This window comes from Salmo salar, chromosome 04, assembly GCF_965601325.2.
Source record: "Salmo salar chromosome 04, fSalSal1, whole genome shotgun sequence".
Classification (NCBI taxonomy): domain Eukaryota; kingdom Metazoa; phylum Chordata; class Actinopteri; order Salmoniformes; family Salmonidae; genus Salmo; species Salmo salar.
In genome coordinates this window covers 22,862,067-22,881,397 of record NC_138294.1, presented here as the reverse complement: position 1 = coordinate 22,881,397, position 19,331 = coordinate 22,862,067, and the positions used below count along the sequence as shown (strand labels likewise).

At 43.2% G+C, this 19,331-nt stretch overlaps 2 protein-coding genes across 5 annotated transcripts in view; one reads left to right on the top strand and one right to left on the bottom strand.

Moving 5' to 3' along the window:
* Window positions 1-401: 401 nt before the first annotated feature.
* On the top strand, window positions 402-10,020 carry LOC106602379 (ankyrin repeat and SOCS box protein 5). 3 transcript variants are annotated; one of them, XM_014194974.3, is made up of 7 exons: window positions 402-667; window positions 6,300-6,379; window positions 7,092-7,199; window positions 7,422-7,572; window positions 7,757-7,891; window positions 8,240-8,431; window positions 8,757-10,020. In XM_014194974.3, the coding sequence occupies exons 1-7, from the start codon at window positions 469-471 to the stop codon at window positions 8,882-8,884; spliced, it is 993 nt and encodes a 330-aa protein (XP_014050449.1). In that variant the 5' UTR covers window positions 402-468; the 3' UTR covers window positions 8,885-10,020. The 3 variants fall into 3 exon arrangements, with proteins under 3 accessions (XP_014050449.1, XP_014050450.1, XP_082830310.1); XM_014194975.3 differs by lacking the exon at window positions 402-667 and adding an exon at window positions 1,991-2,382; XM_082974184.1 differs by lacking the exon at window positions 402-667 and adding an exon at window positions 3,834-3,935.
* A 1,945-nt stretch (window positions 10,021-11,965) lies between these two features.
* The window catches only part of LOC106602375 (WD repeat-containing protein 17), a 32,902-nt gene continuing 25,536 nt past the window's right edge, over window positions 11,966-19,331 (bottom strand). The window contains exons 16-28 of one of the 2 annotated variants that reach the window (XM_045716615.2): window positions 19,011-19,166; window positions 18,556-18,620; window positions 18,266-18,398; window positions 17,966-18,057; window positions 17,699-17,798; window positions 17,223-17,362; window positions 17,072-17,092; window positions 16,747-16,858; window positions 16,313-16,557; window positions 15,916-16,017; window positions 15,698-15,796; window positions 15,319-15,508; window positions 11,966-14,838 (exon numbers count right to left, since the gene is read on the bottom strand). In XM_045716615.2, the coding sequence (XP_045572571.1) occupies window positions 14,719-14,838; window positions 15,319-15,508; window positions 15,698-15,796; window positions 15,916-16,017; window positions 16,313-16,557; window positions 16,747-16,858; window positions 17,072-17,092; window positions 17,223-17,362; window positions 17,699-17,798; window positions 17,966-18,057; window positions 18,266-18,398; window positions 18,556-18,620; window positions 19,011-19,166 (1,575 nt within the window). In that variant the 3' untranslated portion in view covers window positions 11,966-14,718. The remainder of the gene's footprint in view (window positions 14,839-15,318; window positions 15,509-15,697; window positions 15,797-15,915; window positions 16,018-16,312; window positions 16,558-16,746; window positions 16,859-17,071; window positions 17,093-17,222; window positions 17,363-17,698; window positions 17,799-17,965; window positions 18,058-18,265; window positions 18,399-18,555; window positions 18,621-19,010; window positions 19,167-19,331) is intronic. The other variant, XM_045716617.2, reaches the window with a different exon arrangement.

Genomic DNA, 19,331 nt, shown 5'->3' with positions numbered 1-19,331 from the left:
CATTAAAGTGAACACATTGCCCCAATGTGTTATGGAGGTGAACTGCAGTTCGCACTACCACTAAGGGCTTGGAATTTCATGATAGCAGACAATTGATTGGATAATATAATTTTGAAGTAAAAGTATATGAGTCAAGATAATGTTAAACCTCAAGAGAAGAAATACTCAACGCATATTTTTGAATCTTTCCGAAGCATCACAACAAAATGGAACAAACCCAATGGGCCCCAGTTGTCCCACAGGCAGGCAGGCAGCGCTATAATACAGCTGCTCTCTCCAACTTATCCTATCTGGTCTCGACCCAGCTGCTGAGGGGAATTTCTGTGTCATTCTAGGCTGGCATATGACCCAGTACCAGAGTCAACACAACACAGATAGCCAGGCCCCCCATTTAAATTTCCAAAACATTAGCAGCCAGCCACCGACAGCCAGGCAAGACATAAGCAAGGCTAGTCAAGCAAGGAAGCAATGACTCCAAATGTGGATAGCCAGTCTTTTGGAACAGTACACTACTCCAATGTCTACCTCTCCATATTCGCTCTGTTTTGCGTCAAGCTCTTTGTCAAGATCAGCCTGAATATTCTCACCCACTTCTACGTGGTGAAGGGGAATCGGAAGGAGGCTGCCCGCATTGCAGAAGAGTTTTATGATTTTGGACAAGGGCACAGTAAGTAGCTATTTCTGTGAAAGGCAACAGACTATTATTCTATAGTAGAGGGTCATACACATACATTCTACAGTAAAGTGTGTGTATTAGGTTATTCCAGCTTTCTAAAAGCTCTGTGTCTGTAACATGCCAGGCAACTGTATCCAGTCTGCCCAGGAACTACCCAGCCTATCGTTGTGGCCGGGGACATTAGGAACACTTAGATACATTGTGTATTAGATATACTTCCTTCTTGATGTCTTTCAATGCTCTTTTCTTGCTGAGGTACTGGGGGAAAGCACTGCATTGTTAACAACCACACCTGGGATGAGGGAAAAGACCCAGAACCTTTGGCATCATGACGGCATGTTGGGTTGGCATGACAGAAGTCTCTGATTCCAAATTGCTTCCGCCCTTAGCGTATTCCATTGCACTGCAATCATCAAGTGGACTGATTAGATGACACATGAAATGCACATTTTTGAGAGTATGTCAAATTAATATATTCAAACCAAAGGTTTGCAGCTGTATGTGTATGTATAATTGTGCATGCCCTTGGATGGGTGCCCGTATCTAGGAGCTGTGCCCTTATTAAAATGCCACACAATTCATAGACAGTTTCTATCACAGCTGAGACTTGGCAGTTACCGGCTGCAGCCTGTAGTCGTACTCCACGTAGGTTACGCACAGCGACTGTAAGCCAGGAATGTTTTGAGCTGAACAGAAGCATGTTAGAGAGAGGTTAGAGAGGCTCTAGCTTTCCATCCCCAAGTACAACTAGTTTAACTAGTCTATTTGATTTGATAACCTATAGTAGGGCTGTTCAATTATGGCTCTGGAGAGACAAAATACTTATTAACTAGTTATTAAAATTCCCTTCTAATCAAGGACTATTTCATACCAGGGACATCAGGTATGTGAACTCTCTGGTCAATCAAGGACTGATCAATGAATTAAGTACCAATGAAAACCTGCATTATGTCGGTCTCTGAAATATAACCTGACAATTATGACCTTATAACGTGACCAATGTTATAAACAGTACATGGCTTTTGCATTTGAATATTGCAAGCAAATGATTGTTACATAAGCAACTAGGCATACTCAAAAGAGAAAATACTGTACTCAACTCAATGGTCAAACTTTAATATTTCAAACCATGCAGAATGAATCCTTTATAAACAGAACAGTTCCTAACCCTAAGACCAGCGGGGTAAAGGCTGTTCTGGTCTAAGCCATTTCTTAACCTCTGATAAAAATAGCAGGGTGCCACTGCCACAGCCACCACATTCTCTTCATCCCCTCAGTTGTCTCTCTCTTCGCCTTATCACAATATCTCACCCCTACACTTTCTTATCGCTTTCTCTCTCTCTCTCTCTCTTTCTCTCTCTCTCTCTCTCTCTCTCTCTCTCTCTCTCTCTCTCTCTCTCTCTCTCTCTCTCACACACACTTTCTCCCTACCTCCCTCTCTGCCTTTTCATGTTATTGTCGTGCTTGTCCTTGGCTGTGAAACGACAACAAGCCGAGCAGCCAACCAGAGAGCAGGATTTAGACTGGATCATGGTGCACAGTGCTGCGGGGACAGATAGCTGATGTAAACATGCCTGAAGTTCCACCTGCAGAGAGCTCGAGCGAGCAGCAGCCAGAAAACACGCAGAGGAAAAGAACGTTAGAGAACACAGACGATTACACCGCAAAAAAGAAACAACGCTGCTGGGGTATTTTAACTAGCCAAGGTCAGTAGCGTTTTACGCACACACAATTGCGTATTTGCGCACTGGGTGAGTGCGTCTCGGACTGTCACTGTGCAACGTTATTATTGGACACCAGTGCTGTTCGTGTCAAGTTTATTTGAGGTAGACAGAGGGGTTGACATGGAAATGTTTCGTGAAAAAGGCAACTGTTCTGGAACATTCTCATAGGCATCCAGCCTATTTGGGACTGTGCTATAGCATGTGACATGAAGCTCTATGATATAAGAATATCATGACATAATCAAACAAACGCCTTGGAAACATCTGGTCAAATGGGTCCCTAGAACAGTCCAGTGCTTATCCTATTGATGTGAATACAGATCCATATAGCTTACATCATAACACATGCATGTTTTATTTATTTAACACATTATTATAGTGTATTATTATTATTTGTAGTAGTAGTAGTAGTAGTAGTAGTATTACTAGGCCTATGTGTAGTAGACCTTGGGGTATGTGTCTATTCATGACAGACCTACAACAGCTGAAGTTACCATGTGCTCTCATGACTCTTTCACACAAGACAATAAGAGTATGACCTTTGAACTGGACTAAGCAGCAGCTTCAGTCGATTAAACCGGATTATATCTCTTTAACGGTTGTATCTAATCTAAACGGTAGCTGGGTCACATCAGGGTTGTAACTGGGTGATTACTAATTGACTTTGGCCCTTGACATTCAAATGTTCTAAATGCAGTAGTTTGTTATTTAAGCAGAAGAAATAAACAGAAATACAAATTCCAGATATTATAGCCCTTTCCGCTTCCTGTGTTCTTGCTCAGTGTGGCAAATGGGAGACTTAAGCAAAAGCAAAGTCACATGTTCAGTGCACTGTTGCAATATTCATGAGAGCCACCATTTTAACCTGCTAGAAGAGAGACACCCTGTGCTGTCTGAATGAGAATAATGGGCTTCAGCCGCACCAGGCAACCAGCTATAGAGGATCACCACCGTGGGAAAGGTTGGCTGGCTTCCTGGAGAAAGGGTAGAAAATAGAGAGGGGGGGATTCCAGGTCACTGTTGCTGTTGTGACTGGAATTAACTACTTACTGTGGTTCTAACATGTGCTTCCTAAGAATAGCTTCCAAACTCTACTTATCTCTGCAGCAGTGGTGGTCATCATTGGCACCTGTTGTTATGTTATTGCACCTTGATAGAGGAATCTCTGTTATTGTCCTTTCCCCCCAAAATATATATCAAAATTAATGTCATTTTTGGTCTATATATTAAAAAGGTATTTGCAACAACAAAAAATAAATATACAGTATTTTTGTTGTCCTATTTATCATAAAAGATAGTCGCAACAACAGGCCATTTCAATGTACTACATGAGTTTGTCAGGTGATGCAGATGCCCTTCCAAAGATGGCTGGCACAGTCACAGTCACAGCTCTGCCTGTGTGAATCCATGGAGTGACAACAAGACCCTTCAGTACAGTAACAGTACAGTATGTGACAGGCGCCCTCTTCTCCTACAGGCAGGAATGTCATATACCTATCAATGGCTAGATGTTCCGTGGGGAGACGGAGACATGGGTATGTAGTATTGAATATTGCACTGCATTGCTGTGTGATGTTTATGTGGAAGTATTGCTGACATTTAATTATACTCAAGGCTCCCTCATAAAAGAGACTCATATCTCAATAGGATTTCACCTGAATAAAGGATTAATAAAATATTTTAAAAAAACACCTAAATGTTGTTCTCTGACGTGGATGGTAGTGTTGTTGGGTGTGTAGGGAGAGACTGAGCTCTGTTCTGCCAGTTGTACAAGGCTATGCCTGCCAGTCGCACAAGGCTATGCCTGCCAGTTGTACAAGGCTATGCCTGCCAGATGGCCTGCTTGGTTGAGCTACAGCTATATATAGCTCCATCCACACAGTGAGAGAGTGAAAACCTATCCAGCGCTCTATTATATGCTCTGTGATATTAGTGACAGCTGTGACAACTGGGTTTCAGTTTTCTGAACATATGAACATGGATAGTGGACTGGTACTACTGTCTTTTGGGAAGTAATTCTAGATTAGGATTACGGTAATGATAGAATAATAAGGATACTGACAGAGAGTGAAGGCTTTGATGAATGCTGTCAATGTATCAGACTTGAATGGGAATGTGCTGGTTATATATATATACTGCTCAAAAAAATAAAGGGAACACTTAAACAACACAATGTAACTCCAAGTCAATCACACTTCTGTGAAATCAAACTGTCCACTTAGGAAGCAACACTGATTGACAATAAATTTCACATGCTGTTGTGCAAATGGAATAGACAACAGGTGGAAATTATAGGCAATAAGCAAGACACCCCCAATAAAGGAGTGGTTCTGCAGGTGGAGACCACAGACCACTTCTCAGTTCCTATGCTTCCTGGCTGATGTTTTGGTCACTTTTGAATGCTGGCGGTGCTTTCACTTAGTGGTAGCATGAGACGGAGTCTACAACCCACACAAGTGGCTCAGGTAGTGCAGCTCATCGAGGATGGCACATCAATGCGAGCTGTGGCAAGAAGGTTTGCTTTGTCTGTCAGCGTAGTGTCCAGAGCATGGAGGCGCTACCAGGAGACAGGCCAGTACATCAGGAGACGTGGAGGAGGCCGTAGGAGGGCAACAACCCAGCAGCAGGACCGCTACCTCCGCCTTTGTGCAAGGAGGAGCAGGAGGAGCACTGCCAAAGCCCTGCAAAATGACCTCCAGCAGGCCACAAATGTGCATGTGTCTGCTCAAACGGTCAGAAACAGACTCCATGAGGGTGGTATGAGGGCCCAACGTCCACAGGTGGGGGTTGTGCTTACAGCCCAACACCGTGCAGGACGTTTGGCATTTGCCAGAGAACACCAAGATTGGCAACTTCACCACTGGCGCCGTGTGCTCTTCACAGATGAAAGCAGGTTCACACTGAGCACATGTGACAGACGTGACAGAGTCTGGAGACGCCGTGGAGAACGTTCTGCTGCCTGCAACATCCTCCAGCATGACCGGTTTGGCGGTGGGTCAGTCATGGTGTGGGGTGGCATTTCTTTGGGGGGCCGCACAGCCCTCCATGTGCTCGCCAGAGGTAGCCTGACTGCCATTAGGAACCGAGATGAGATCCTCAGACCCCTTGTGAGACCATATGCTGGTGCGGTTGGCCCTGGGTTCCTCCTAATGCAAGACAATGCTAGACCTCATGTGGCTGGAGTGTGTCAGCAGTTCCTGCAAGAGGAAGGCATTGATGCTATGGACTGGCCCGCCCGTTCCCCAGACCTGAATCCAATTGAGCACATCTGGGACATCATGTCTCGCTCCATCCACCAATGCCACGTTGCACCACAGACTGTCCAGGAGTTGGCGGATGCAGTAGTCCAGGTCTGGGAGGAGATCCCTCAGGAGACCATCCACCACCTCATCAGGAGCATGCCCAGGCGTTGTAGGGAGGTCATACAGGCACGTGGAGGCCACACACACTACTGAGCCTCATTTTGACTTGTTTTAAGGACATTACATCAAAGTTGGATCAGCCTGTAGTGTGGTTTTCCACTTTAATTTTGAGTGTGACTCCAAATCCAGACCTCCATGGGTTGATAAATTGGATTTCCATTGATTATTTTTGTGTGATTTTGTTGTCAGCACATTCAACTATGTAAAGAAAAAAGTATTTAATAAGATTATTTCTTTCATTCAGATCTAGGATGTGTTGTTTAAGTGTTCCCTTTATTTTTTTGAGCAGTGTATATATATATATATATATATGTGTATATATATATATGTGTATATATATATCTATATATGTGTATATGTATATGTGGATGTGACCAATAAGAGCTTGTATGATAGTGAAGCGCTATCACTGTAAACGTAAGACTGTAATGTGTGTTGTTTTGGAGATGCTCAGTGTTTTGTCTGTCCCTCTCCCAGGGTCATGGGCGGACCGGTCTCCTCTCCACGAGGCAGCGTGTCAGGGCCGTCTCCTGGCCCTCAGGACCCTACTCTCACAGGTGAGTCACACACAGAGGGGCGGGGCACCACAAGGCAAAGCTTTCTGGTCAATTGTTTATACAGTGTTAAGACAGAGGAACTTTTTTGACACCTTTATGTAAAATAAAATGCTGATGCACTTTCTGTACGTTCCAGATAAGATACATATGATATGTTTGCCATTTTCCCTCGTAGTCAGATTTCCAAAAGTTTATTTGGATAGTCCATCTGTAGATGCTCTACAGACTATCAGTAAAATTTGAACTATCTATCTACTAACTTCAGTGCTAACCCTAACCTTAACCCTTATCCTAAACCTAAACTCAACCCTAACCCTAGACCTAACCTTAACCCTAACTCTACACTATCTAGAAACTAAAAAGGGTTCATTGCCTGTTCCCATAGGAGAACCCTTTGAAAAAAAACAACTTTTGGTTACAGGTAAAACCCTTTTGGTTCCAGGTAGAACCTTTTCTACATGGAACCCTAAAGAGTTCTACCTGGATCCAAAATGATTTATCCTATGGAGACAGCCGAAGAACCCTTTTGGAACCCTTTTTTTTCTAAGAGTGTAACACGTATTCGAAACCTAACCGTAACCTTAGCAAGCAGCTGCTTATCAACATATAGTGTGTTGATAGTATGACCATCTGTGGAGCATTTACACAAAATTAAGTGTAGGGAAAGTGAGACCTATATAATGAATGTAAACATTTCTTGTTGTCATCCCAGGGTTACAACGCAAACATCCCTACCATAGACCATGTGACGCCGTTGCATGAGGCTTGCCTGTCAGACCACGCGTCATGCGCCAAGGCGCTCATTGCAGCTGGTGCCAATGTAAGTCATGACCAAACGGATGCACACACAAACACAATCACTCCACGTCAGAACGAGACATCATTATGCTGCGGCAGCAACTCATCTTTTTACATTCCGATTGACCTGCCTTTGTTGTAACTTTGTGGCGGCAACTAATTGTTTTACATTCCGATTGACCTGCCTTTGTTGTAACGTATAGATACTCATGGTTTTCTGACAATGCTCCATCTATCTGATCAGGTAAATGCCACCACCATTGATGGGGTGACGCCGCTGTTCAATGCCTGCTCAGCGGGCAGTGCCACCTGTACAGAGGTACTGCTGGAAAACGGTGCCAAGCCGCAGTCAGAGATATGCCAGCCCTCGCCCATACACGAAGCTTCCAGCAAAGGTACTGTAGCAGGACTGCCATCGCAGGATATGTGTGTCATACAGATAGCTGTCACGTTACAGTAAGGTTTTGAAATACTCTGGCGGTAATTTTAGTATGTTTCCCCCCCTCTATTCTAAGATGAGACTACTGAATGCGTTTCTGAATGAGAGTACCCTGGTAACGCAGGACGTATTGTGTGTAGGCAGAATTGCTTGTCTGGAGGCACTGATCACATGGGGAGCAGACGTGGATTATGATATTCCTCACCTAGGAACCCCCCTGTACATCGCCTGCATCTCCTCAGGACTCCAGTGCACACAGAAACTCCTCCATGGAGGTCAGTAACTAACCAGACACTTTGGTCCCAACTTCAAATGATCTCTCCCATTGACATCAATGCATTTTTTTATTTTCTTTTTTACGATTCATCCGTTTGTCTTTTTTTTTTCGTTCTGTATTCTGCATTTACTAAGGAAAGGTATGTGACGGGACATTGTTTTACCTGATGCTGTACTCACAAACATGGAGCGTGTTCAGGAGGGAGAATCTTTTGAAACTGAGTGAAATGGGAAGGAACTACACAAATGTGTCCAATCAGAGCATAAATTAATGTTTTCTGTTGTAAACCATTTTGCTACAGTGTGACCTACTGAACTTAACCAGTGGTGTCCGGTTTGCTCCAAAGGGGCCAATGTGCAGAAGGGCAGGTTCCTGGAGAGCCCGCTCCATGCAGCAGCTCAGAAGGACTGTACTGAGATCATCAATGTGTTGTTAGAGTTTGGAGCGAACATTAACGCTAAAAACCTAGAGCTGAAGAGACCGGTGGAGTCAGCCCCACCTAACAGCTCAGCAGAGGAGACGTTACTGCTGCATGAAGGTAAGATTATGCTCAGTTCACATGGGAATATTAGCCTGATTCCAGATCAGTTTGTACTGTATAGCTAACTCATATGTTTGTTTTCATGCCAAACTTGTGGTCTGATCAGAAACCGATACGATACGTTTTCTGATAGATACTATTTCTGATCTGGGACCAGGTTAGGAAATATCTCCATTCAGCTGATGGGAAGAAGTCAGAATCCCTTGTAAAACATTGTTATTTGGTTTATACAAGTGGATGATATTGAGGCTGTCTTGGATTAATCAGATAATCTCTCGATCTCTTGCTCTCTCCCTCTGTTTCTCTCTCTCTCTCTCTGCAGCAATACCTCAGCCACTATATCAGCTGTGTCGTCTCAGTATCAGAGATTATATGGGCCGATCTCGACTACACCTCATCCCTCAGCTACACCTCCCCAACCTTCTCAAACGCTTCCTCCAGTACAGATAGAACACATCAACACTATCTCTCTCTTTCTGTCTCTGTCTGTCTCTCTGTCTGTTGCTCTCTCCTTTCCCTCTCTGTCTTCCTCTTTCTCTCTTTCTAAATGAGAGCATCGTCATAATAGAGGATATTCTTTATCCCATCCTCTCTCTTTCTCTCCGTTTCTCGCTCCATCCATTTCATCATCAAGTGAATTTTTTATTACTCACTGAACCTTGTTTTTTTTTAACCCAGAACCTCAAACGCACCGAATCCCTCCCATTCACTGACATCTGTTTTAACAGTTTCTCTGAAGCACCTATGCACATGGCCATGTAAATATCTATATTCTGTTACATTGACCAAAACATGAGTTTGAATGTTCAAAATAACTAAATATTAATACTGTATAATACTGTGTTATCAGTTAAAATGATACCCCCACTGCAGTGATTGTTGTGATCCCAGCTTGTCAGAAAGTTGTCTGCAAAGATGTGTATTGGTGTAAATCATGTTTTTCTGCACAATACTATCTAAGTCAAGTTGATCATCTCATGTGTCACTTTGGTTTTCTATCCAATATTCCTGTCCACGCCATACGTTTAACTGCCTAATATTCATTGACCCAAATAATGAAAGGGGGTCATTGAATGTTTAATGTAATGTATAACATCATTTAATGTACACATAATGAATTTTATGTCATCTTGTTTGAATGAGCTGCCTTTATGCTATCAATGATGCAAACAAGATACCATTATGTACTTTAACGTACAGTGTTATCTTGTTTGCATCATTGGTAGCATATATTTTTTATTTATTTATTTTATTTAACCCTTATTTTACCGGTTAAGTTGAGTGAGAACACATTCTCATTTACAGCAATGACCTGGGGAATAGTTATAGGGGAGAGGAGGGGGATGAATGAGCCAATTGTAAGTTGGGGAGAATTAGGTGACCGTGATGGTATGAGGGCCAGATTGGGAATTTAGCCAGGACACTGGAGTTAACACCCCTACTCTTACGATAAGTGCCATGGGATCTTTAGTGACCACAGACCACACCCGTTTAACGACGGATATATGCAGCTCATTCATTACACATTGACATGTGTACATTAAAGATTCAGTGACTCTGGAAAAAATAAAAAATATTCAAAATTATACCCATGATACTCTGATTGTGTCTGTCTTATATGAGGCTCTTATGATGTGAATAATATTGTATTTCAATTATTTTCTTATAATATTAGCCAACTAATATATATATATTATATCTTAACGTGACCTGTATATGTATAACTCACTGAAAAATGTATAGTATTTTGCCAAAACTCATTTCACATACCTCTCACCTGTTTCACTCTAATAAATAAGAATATTATTCCATGATGTGGTTGTCTTGGAGATTATACTTCTGGCATTTTTCGGCTGTGGTTTAGTAATGTTTTTTTTTTTTTTTTTGAATTTTTCATTTTGTCTACAATATTAGATGGTGCTCTGTAGCATGAACAATTTTCTCAATTGATTTAGAAGATCCTTTACCTTTTCCATTAATCAAAACTACACTGCTCAAAAAAATAAAGGGAACACTTAAACAACACAATGTAACCCCAAGTCAATCACACTTCTGTGAAATCAAACTGTCCACTTAGGAAGCAACACTGATTGACAATACATTTCACATGCTGTTGTGCAAATGGAATAGACAACAGGTGGAAATTATAGGCAATTAGCAAGACACCCCCAATAAAGGAGTGGTTCTGCAGGTGGTGACCACAGACCACTTCTCAGTTCCTATGCTTCCTGGCTGATGTTTTGGTCACTTTTGAATGCTGGCGGTGCTTTCACTCTAGTGGTAGCATGAGACGGAGTCTACAACCCACACCAGTGGCTCAGGTAGTGCAGCTCATCCAGGATGGCACATCAATGCGAGCTGTGGCAAGAAGGTTTGCTGTGTCTGTCAGCGTAGTGTCCAGAGCATGGAGGCGCTACCAGGAGACGGGCCAGTACATCAGGAGACGTGGAGGCCGTAGGAGGGCAACAACCCAGCAGCAGGACCGCTATCTCCGCCTTTGTGCAAGGAGGAGCAGGAGGAGCACTGCCAGAGCCCTGCAAAATGACCTCCAGCAGGCCACAAATGTGCATGTGTCTGCTCAAACGGTCAGAAACAGACTCCATGAGGGTGGTATGAGGGCCCGACGTCCACAGGTGGGGGTTGTGCTTACAGCCCAACACCGTGCAGGACGTTTGGCATTTGCCAGAGAACACCAAGATTGGCAAATTCGCCACTGGCGCCCTGTGCTCTTCACAGATGAAAGCAGGTTCACACTGAGCACATGTGACAGACGTGACAGAGTCTGGAGACGCCGTGGAGAACGTTCTGCTGCCTGCAACATCCTCCAGCATGACCGGTTTGGCGGTGGGTCAGTCATGGTGTGGGGTGGCATTTCTTTGGGGGGCCGCACAGCCCTCCATGTGCTCGCCAGAGGTAGCCTGACTGCCATTAGGTATCGAGATGAGATCCTCAGACCCCTTGTGAGACCATATGCTGGTGCGGTTGGCCCTGGGTTCCTCCTAATGCAACACAATGCTAGACCTCATGTGGCTGGAGTGTGTCAGCAGTTCCTGCAAGAGGAAGGCATTGATGCTATGGACTGGCCCGCTCGTTCCCCAGACCTGAATCCAATTGAGCACATCTGGGACATCATGTCTCGCTCCATCCACCAATGCCACGTTGCACCACAGACTGTCCAGGAGTTGGCGGATGCTTTAGTCCAGGTCTGGGAGGAGATCCCTCAGGAGACCATCCGCCACCTCATCAGGAGCATGCCCAGGCGTTGTAGGGAGGTCATACAGGCACGTGGAGGCCACACACACTACTGAGCCTCATTTTGACTTGTTTTAAGGACATTACATCAAAGTTGGATCAGCCTGTAGTCTGGTTTTCCACTTTAGTTTTGAGTGTGACTCCAAATCCAGACCTCCATGGGTTGATAAATTGGATTTCCATTGATCATTTTTGTGTGATTTTGTTGTCAGCACATTCAACTATGTAAAGAAAAAAGTATTTAATAAGATTATTTCATTCATTCAGATCTAGGATGTGTTATTTTAGTGTTCCCTTTATTTTTTTGAGCAGTGTACATCCTGCTTACAAATTTGACATGTTTACATTGGTATCGTCTTTATGTTACAAAACTAACATTTTGATATTTTCATGAACACATTTTATAAACTGCAATGGCAGTACAAACAAACTGTACATATGTCTAAGTAAAACATAATCAATAAATAAATACATAGATAAATAAAAACAAATGCATTTGAAGATAATTTAAGTATAGGTGGAAAACTAATATCAATACATTAGTAAAAAAAATTACAACACTTGTATAAATTATCTGAATAAATATTTGTTTCATTAAGCAGAAGGAAGAACACCTCTTCTCTTTACATGAATGTACCTACTTACCAATATACTGTATGTTGCAGTGATAACAAATCGTTTTCTACTTTCTTAAGGCACAACCTTCAGGTATTACATTTTTTTTAATGATTAATTAGCCTATTTCTTCAAGTCTGTGTTTAAAAAGCAAAATTATTCTCAAATATTGCCTTTTTATCACAGCTTTCTGTTTAACATATAAGCTAGCTAGTCTTAGCAGGTTGTCACCTTGTTCGCCAAATTGTGATAGTAATAATGAATTGCATACAGAAGCTTGTCATCATTATGAAATCACTTCAAATTCTGCAGTCAGGTGATGGCTACGAATGATTATGACGCTGTAATGCTGATGAGACTCAGAGACATTCTAAAGCGTCGACCCCACCATAGAATATGAGTTTTAATTCTATGGATCCAGTATCGTAACAGCTATTACACTTGCAAGTCCCTAGCCGTGTACAGTACCAACTACCTCCCCTTCTAGCTAGCAACTGTGATCCCTGAAATAGTACTGCACAACTCAATAGGAATTACAGTCTTATGTACAATACAAGAACCTATTCACAAATTAAAATAAGTTAGGGCTAGGGTCCTTTTTTCTCAATTTCCACATGACTGATGTGCCCAAAGTAAACTGCCTGTTACTCAGGCCCTGAAGCCAGGATATGCATATAATTGGTACCATTGGAAAGAAGACACTTTGAAGTTTGTATTAATGTTAAAATAATGTAGGAGACTATAACACAATAGATATGTTAGGAGAAGATCCAAAGAAAAACCAACCCGGAATTTGTTTTTCTTTGAGAGCCCATGGTCTTACAATGGAAAGTATAGGGAAATAATTAAATCTAGGTCCCAGTATGCAATTCCTATGGCTTCCACAGGGTGTCAGTACTCTATGTTCAAGGTTTCAGGCTTGTTTTTTCCAAAACGAGTAAGAATACTGAGTTTCAGTACAAGGACACACTGGAAATTAGTATGCGCGCGCAATGAAGACAAGACGGACCTGCTAATATCCTTTTCCTATTGAACATACTTCTTTCCATATGAAATATTATAGTTTGATTACATTTTAGGATATCTGAGGAGTCAATAGAAACATATTTTGACTTGTTTTAACAAAGTTTAGTGGTAGATTTTTGAATTCCTTTCTCTGCATGTTGAACAAGTGGATTACTCAAATCGATGGCGCCAACTAAACAGACTTTTTGGGATATAAAGAAGGATTTTATCTAAAGAAAATGACACTACATGTTATAGCTGGGACCCTTTGGATGACAAATCAGAGGAATATTTTCAAAAAGTAAGTGAATATTTAATCGCTATTTGTGAGTTTATGAAACCTGTGCTGTTGGAAAAATATTTTGATATGGGGCGCCATCCTCAAACAATCGCATGGCATGCTTTCGCTGTAATGGCTACTGTAAATTGGACAGTGCAGTTAGATTAACAAGAATTTAAGCTTTCAACCGATATAAGACACTTGTGTGTACCTAAATGTATAATATCCATAATTTTTATGATTATTTATTTGAATTATGCGCCCTCCAGTTTCACCGGAAGTTGTCGCTAGACGGACGCCTAGCCCAAAGAGGTTTTAAATTGACAAATTTACAGGTCCACATCCTTTTTTTTTTGTCCAGCAGAAGTCTTATACATTCACAGTCAAACACAGTACTGTACAGACACGATGCTGCTAAGCTGTTTTAATGCGAAAGCAATCAAGTCCTACATCAATTATTTGATTGATTGATGCTAAGCTAAATAAAAGGCTAACAGGTACGTTTCTCTGTATTCGTTTGCTTTCGATCAACTACCACTGTAAGCCTACATCATCATACGCTTTGCTCTTGTACATGGATGTGTGCGGGCTGATTTCTGTAACAAACAGAAATGATGATGCAACATTGCGCAACGTTAAACCAACAGCAATACAACACAAATATGGTATCCATCAGTCAAATGATGCTGGTGCTATGACCATGAGCATAATAAGAATCACATAGCTCGTCGACTTGTCTGTCTGTGTACTGATGTGCATGTGACGGTGTGTCTAAAACAAGACAGCCGTACTACAGTGGTCTCGCTCCTACATAGAAACACTATAACCCGTTTCAGCCATGCGAACCCTCTTTGTCAGTGTCTAAGTACGGCAACATGTTTTCTATGAGAAGCTGAAACACTGTCGACTGGATGACTTGTGGTGCACACATTGTAAACCACATGGAAAAAGCACATAGTGGAGAGAACTCATTTTAAGCATCCTTCCTTCCATCTCTCTTCTTTCGTTCTGGAAGTCCATCCCTTTTCCTTCTTTCTCTCAGGAAGAGCAGGTGTCGGTGACCTTGGCCTCGGAGGCTGACCAATCAAATGCTATTAGTCCTGTAGCCCATCCTCGTTGGCTAGGCTGGCTCTTAGAAGGGGTTGAGACGGACACCCGTCCCCAGAGGTGAGAAAGGGTTCACTTTGGCCCACATAAGGGCGTCGTTCAATGATATGGCCGATTTACCGTCCTCAAGGAAAAACACAGGGCCCTGAGTGAAGAAAGGAAAAACACAGCACTACTTTTACTCTTCTATCATTGACCTTATCACCATGGCCTGCAAAACAGTTTAAAGGTTGAAGTAATGTCATCTTTCTCCCCTTGAATCACCAGAGGAAGTGACTGAGACACACTTGAAGCAGAAAGGCACTTCAAATCGTCGCTGTGTGTACAGCTTGAGCAGCAATTTACTGATTACCACCCACATTGTGATTACCCACCACTAGGGGACTACAAATAGTAACCACTTATGGGTTATATATAGCATGGTCCTCTTTATAAGGGGTTAGAAAGCATGGCGGTTTCGGTCTGGGTTGCTGCTGAGCCCTTTGTTTCCCTGACCCAGATTAAGCCTAGTCCCTAACCAAATTCTGTGTCCTCGAAACTGTCCCTTTGTGACCAATGTATTTTTCTGAATGTATTTTTCTGAATACACTTTGATTTATTAATTGGTTGATCGCTTGAGGCTGACCTGGATCCTGAGTCCGGTAAAGCAGGAGACCTGGACGTCAGAGTGGCTGGGCAGGTTGGAGCCTGTGACATAATCGGGCCCCTCCAGGCCCCTGAGTGGCTCCTCCTGGAGTCTGTCTAGCAGACGGGCGTGCTCTGCCTTCTGGGCCTCTGACGGAGGGGTGTAAGGAGCCTCATCAGGACCCCTGGAGCTGGGTGGCATGGAGACAGAATCAAACGATTCAGACAGGTAAACACCGGTGTGTTTTAATGTCAGACTTTCAACCTCAAACTGTCTTGAGTTTGCTAGTCCAATACTTGGATGTGATGACTAATGTATGGGCCAGGCCAGAGTAGAGTATATCAGTGTCATGGATTGATAAGACAATTCTTCCACTCACTTGATGAGAGACTGTGTGCAGGCCATCCATGCATCCAGCTCTACAGAGAGTTGCTCTATCTGTAAGGGAACAGACACCTCTCTCCTCTTCATCAACTGACTGGGGAGGAAGGTGAGAGGTCAGAGATAGGGCTTTAAATTCAACATTGAAGCACTAGGTGATGTAGGTTCAACACAGACATTTAGAAAGTGTTCCATACTGTGGCTTTTGCATCTTACCTGGTGTACTCGTAAAGTGCAGGAACGATGCTGGAGTATTGTCTTCTGATGGCCAACAGTGCGCCGATGTAGCCAGATAGGATGAGCAGCTCACTTCGAGCTCTATAACACAGAAAGAGCATCCAAGGTGAAAGGACTGAGGACCAATCTATAGCAGTATTCTTAACCTTCCTCTCACATTTTAGTTATTTAGCAGACATTCTTATCCAGAGTGACTTACAGGAGCAATTGGGGTTAAGTACCTTGCTCAAGGGCACATTGACAGATTTTTCACCTAGTCGGCTCAGGGATTCGAACCATAAACCTTTCGGTTACTGGCCCGACACTCTTAACCACTAGGCTACCTGCCTAGACCCAGGTGACGTCGTCTCACACACTCTGATTCCCATTCACTTACTCAGTGAACTTGGCAAGTACGAGCCGGTCCGTTCTAATGTAACCCAGAAGGTCCAGGATAGGATGGACAGAGTCTACGGTCCAGTCAGAATCACTCAGCTGTTCTTTGACGTGGGTGATGCCAACAAGCAGGGCTGCCTCGGGTTCTGGACTCATTAGATAGTACTTGACAGCATTGAAGATGTCTCCCTCGCTGACAGCCGACTCAGCTAACGCCCCACACTCCTCCAGACTGGGAAGACCACACTGAAACAACACCACCAATTATTAACATGCATTTTTTACCTCAATGTTGTTGTTGACATTTCAATGTCATATTGTCGATAGGTCTATTTCTATGTTCTTCTGTTTAAACAATTAGGACCGGTTTCCCGGACCCGGTTTGGACTAAAAAGGATGCTCAATAGAGAATTTCCGCTGAATTTCAGCACCAACTTTTTGATGGATTTGGTCTATCTCTGAGGAGCTCCCAGGGTAGAAGGCACACAGCTTGGCCAGCAGGACCTGGTTGTCTGGGATCATCTGGAGAAGGTCAGCTGCCAGGTCCCTGGGAAGGAGAAGGGTGGTGACATTAGTCCAGTTGTTGGATTGCAGAGGACACATCCACACATCCCTTTGAAAACCTAAGCAGTCTTTATGAATGAGGTAAGGCACTGTACAAGACCAGGTACAACCGGATGGAACAACATCAATCCAGAATACAGTCAAATCTTGTATCGCATTAAACACAAGGTTATGATACATGAAAAATGTAGAATACCTGCTTCCAACTGATGGAAAGCTACTAGAAATGAGAGGATGGAGATGATAAACAAATGCACTCTGTATATTCACAATCACATGGAGAATATATATAATCTAGCCTGTCATGTTCATTAGCCCTCTCATGGAGAGTTGTAATTGGCTCTTACCAGGTGGGTGCGGTCATGTACTTCCTGGCTAGTAGCTCCAGGACGTAGTGAGTGGCCTGATTGGCTGATTCTCCCAACACCAGCCCTACACACACAGCCAGCTCCAGCTCATTACCCCGGATCAGACTGGCCATGGCTAGCTGTGGGGGACACACAACAACATGAGAAGTTATGCATCTACTAAATATGCACATTTATGTTCACATTCATAGGCATTAGTGCTCTGTAGGTTTTTGCTCCAGCCCTACACGTAAACACCTGATTCAGCCAATCAAGGGCCAGAGGAGCCGCTGATTAGTAGAACCGGCTGTATTGGGAGTAGGGTTGGAACAATACCCTTCAGGAGGGTAGCTGATGACCAGCTTTAGGTTTCAGGTGCACAACTAGCATATGCAACAGTGAATGTTATGTGTGTATTACAAGAGAAAAAAAAAAACGTAACCTTTGACGCCATCTTGCCCTGTCTGTGTATTTACCTCAGTGTTGTCCACAGCCAGGTGACAGCAGGCCGCCAGCACAGCACGGCCATCTTGGAAATACCACTCCGCTAGCTCCCTACATACACACTGCAGTAGCCTGGAACAACAGAGATTACACTTGAGCCTCACAAGCCTGGGGTCATGAGGGGATATTCAGTTGCCCAGTATGGATGCAATGCACCATGGACAGGATGGTGATTACGTATGCTGTGGAACACACCAAAATTAGGCAAAATGGTGTATTTTCATGGGAAAAGGACACACCCGTTATATGCCTGTATGTCGTCGCTGTCTGTAGTGGTTGTATGGTTGACTACGGCGGTCTGAGGCACGTGGATGTTGCCTTCACAAGCTCCCTGTACAAGAACAACAACAACGGTATGACGTATGACAGCAATTTGGCTGAAGGAACCTTCATCAATCCAGATAAGTCAATTAACATGGTGGTATTTTGTTCTCTCCTTTAGAGAACAGGGGTTCCGATTGGAACCAATACATGTTTTATATTATGTTACTTTGTTTTCTAATTATACAATTAATCATAGGATGCCAATGTTGTCATACCTGAGCCACTAGCAGCGCCTCGTTCAGTTGACCCCGGGCAGTAAAGAAGTTGACCAGCTTCCTCACGTCTCCTGTGGCGATGCAGTACGGGATGACATCATGGTTTTCTTCCTGCATCAGCTGGTCGGCTCTTCTACGAGGACACATGCATTGAGTAAGGAAGTCAACAACCACTGTTGTGGTTCTAATTGTAAGTCGCTCCGGATGAGAGCGTCTGCTAAATGACTCAAATGTATATGTAACCATAACATGCCTCTTGAATAAGGTTGACAGACTAACTCAAAACATACCGTTGCATGAGTTTCTTCCAATACTTTATGGATACACCAGGGGCAACTGACAATGCCTTGTCCCACTGGCAAATACAGAAAACATGACAAGCATCATCATTATGTACAGCAATTAATGCTGTGATTGTTAATGGACACCCTTTATTGAGGGACATACTGTAATGCCATATGACTCCATGTATTGTTCCTGATACACCCATAGTTGTTCTACACTCTTAGAAATAAGGTGCTATCTAGTACCAAAAATGGTTCTAAGGCTGTCCCCATAGGATAACCCTTTGAATAACCCCTTTTGGTTCCAGGTAAAACCCTTCTACACGGAACCCAAAAGAGTTCTACCAGGAACCAAAAAGGGTTCTACCTGGAAGCAAAAAGGGTTATACCTATTGGGACAGCCGCAGAACACTTTTTCTCTAAGAGTGTAGCCTAGGGCCTATAATGAATCAGTCCATTACCTCTCCCAGTTCCACCATGAGTTCACAGTATCTCTGGATCTGCCCCAGTCTCAGATGGATCTCTGCTGCGTCTCTCAGTCTCTCCTCTTTACTGGGAGCCCCGATCCCCCCGCCGAACTTAGACATCTTCACTATGGTCAATTCCTGGGCCTCAGACTACAGAACAGACACATTGAAATGTGTACTGTAAGTGAATAGTCGTGAAACGTTTGATGTTCTTTTGAAAACGAACCCCTTAGAAATATGATTCATACGCTTGGTCCAAAATCACTCCACCCCCCTTTCCTTTGGCCCTAACCCTTGGATGTTTGCAGATCTGAA

Bases quoted from the DNA above. Each gene is read 5' to 3' on its own strand.
- LOC106602379 (XM_014194974.3), top strand. From the start codon at position 469: ATGACTCCAAATGTGGATAGCCAGTCTTTTGGAACAGTACACTACTCC. The intron at 7,892-8,239 runs GTCAGTAACTAA...TTTGCTCCAAAG, and splicing joins ACAGAAACTCCTCCATGGAG to GGGCCAATGTGCAGAAGGGC. The intron at 8,432-8,756 runs GTAAGATTATGC...CTCTCTCTGCAG, and splicing joins GACGTTACTGCTGCATGAAG to CAATACCTCAGCCACTATAT.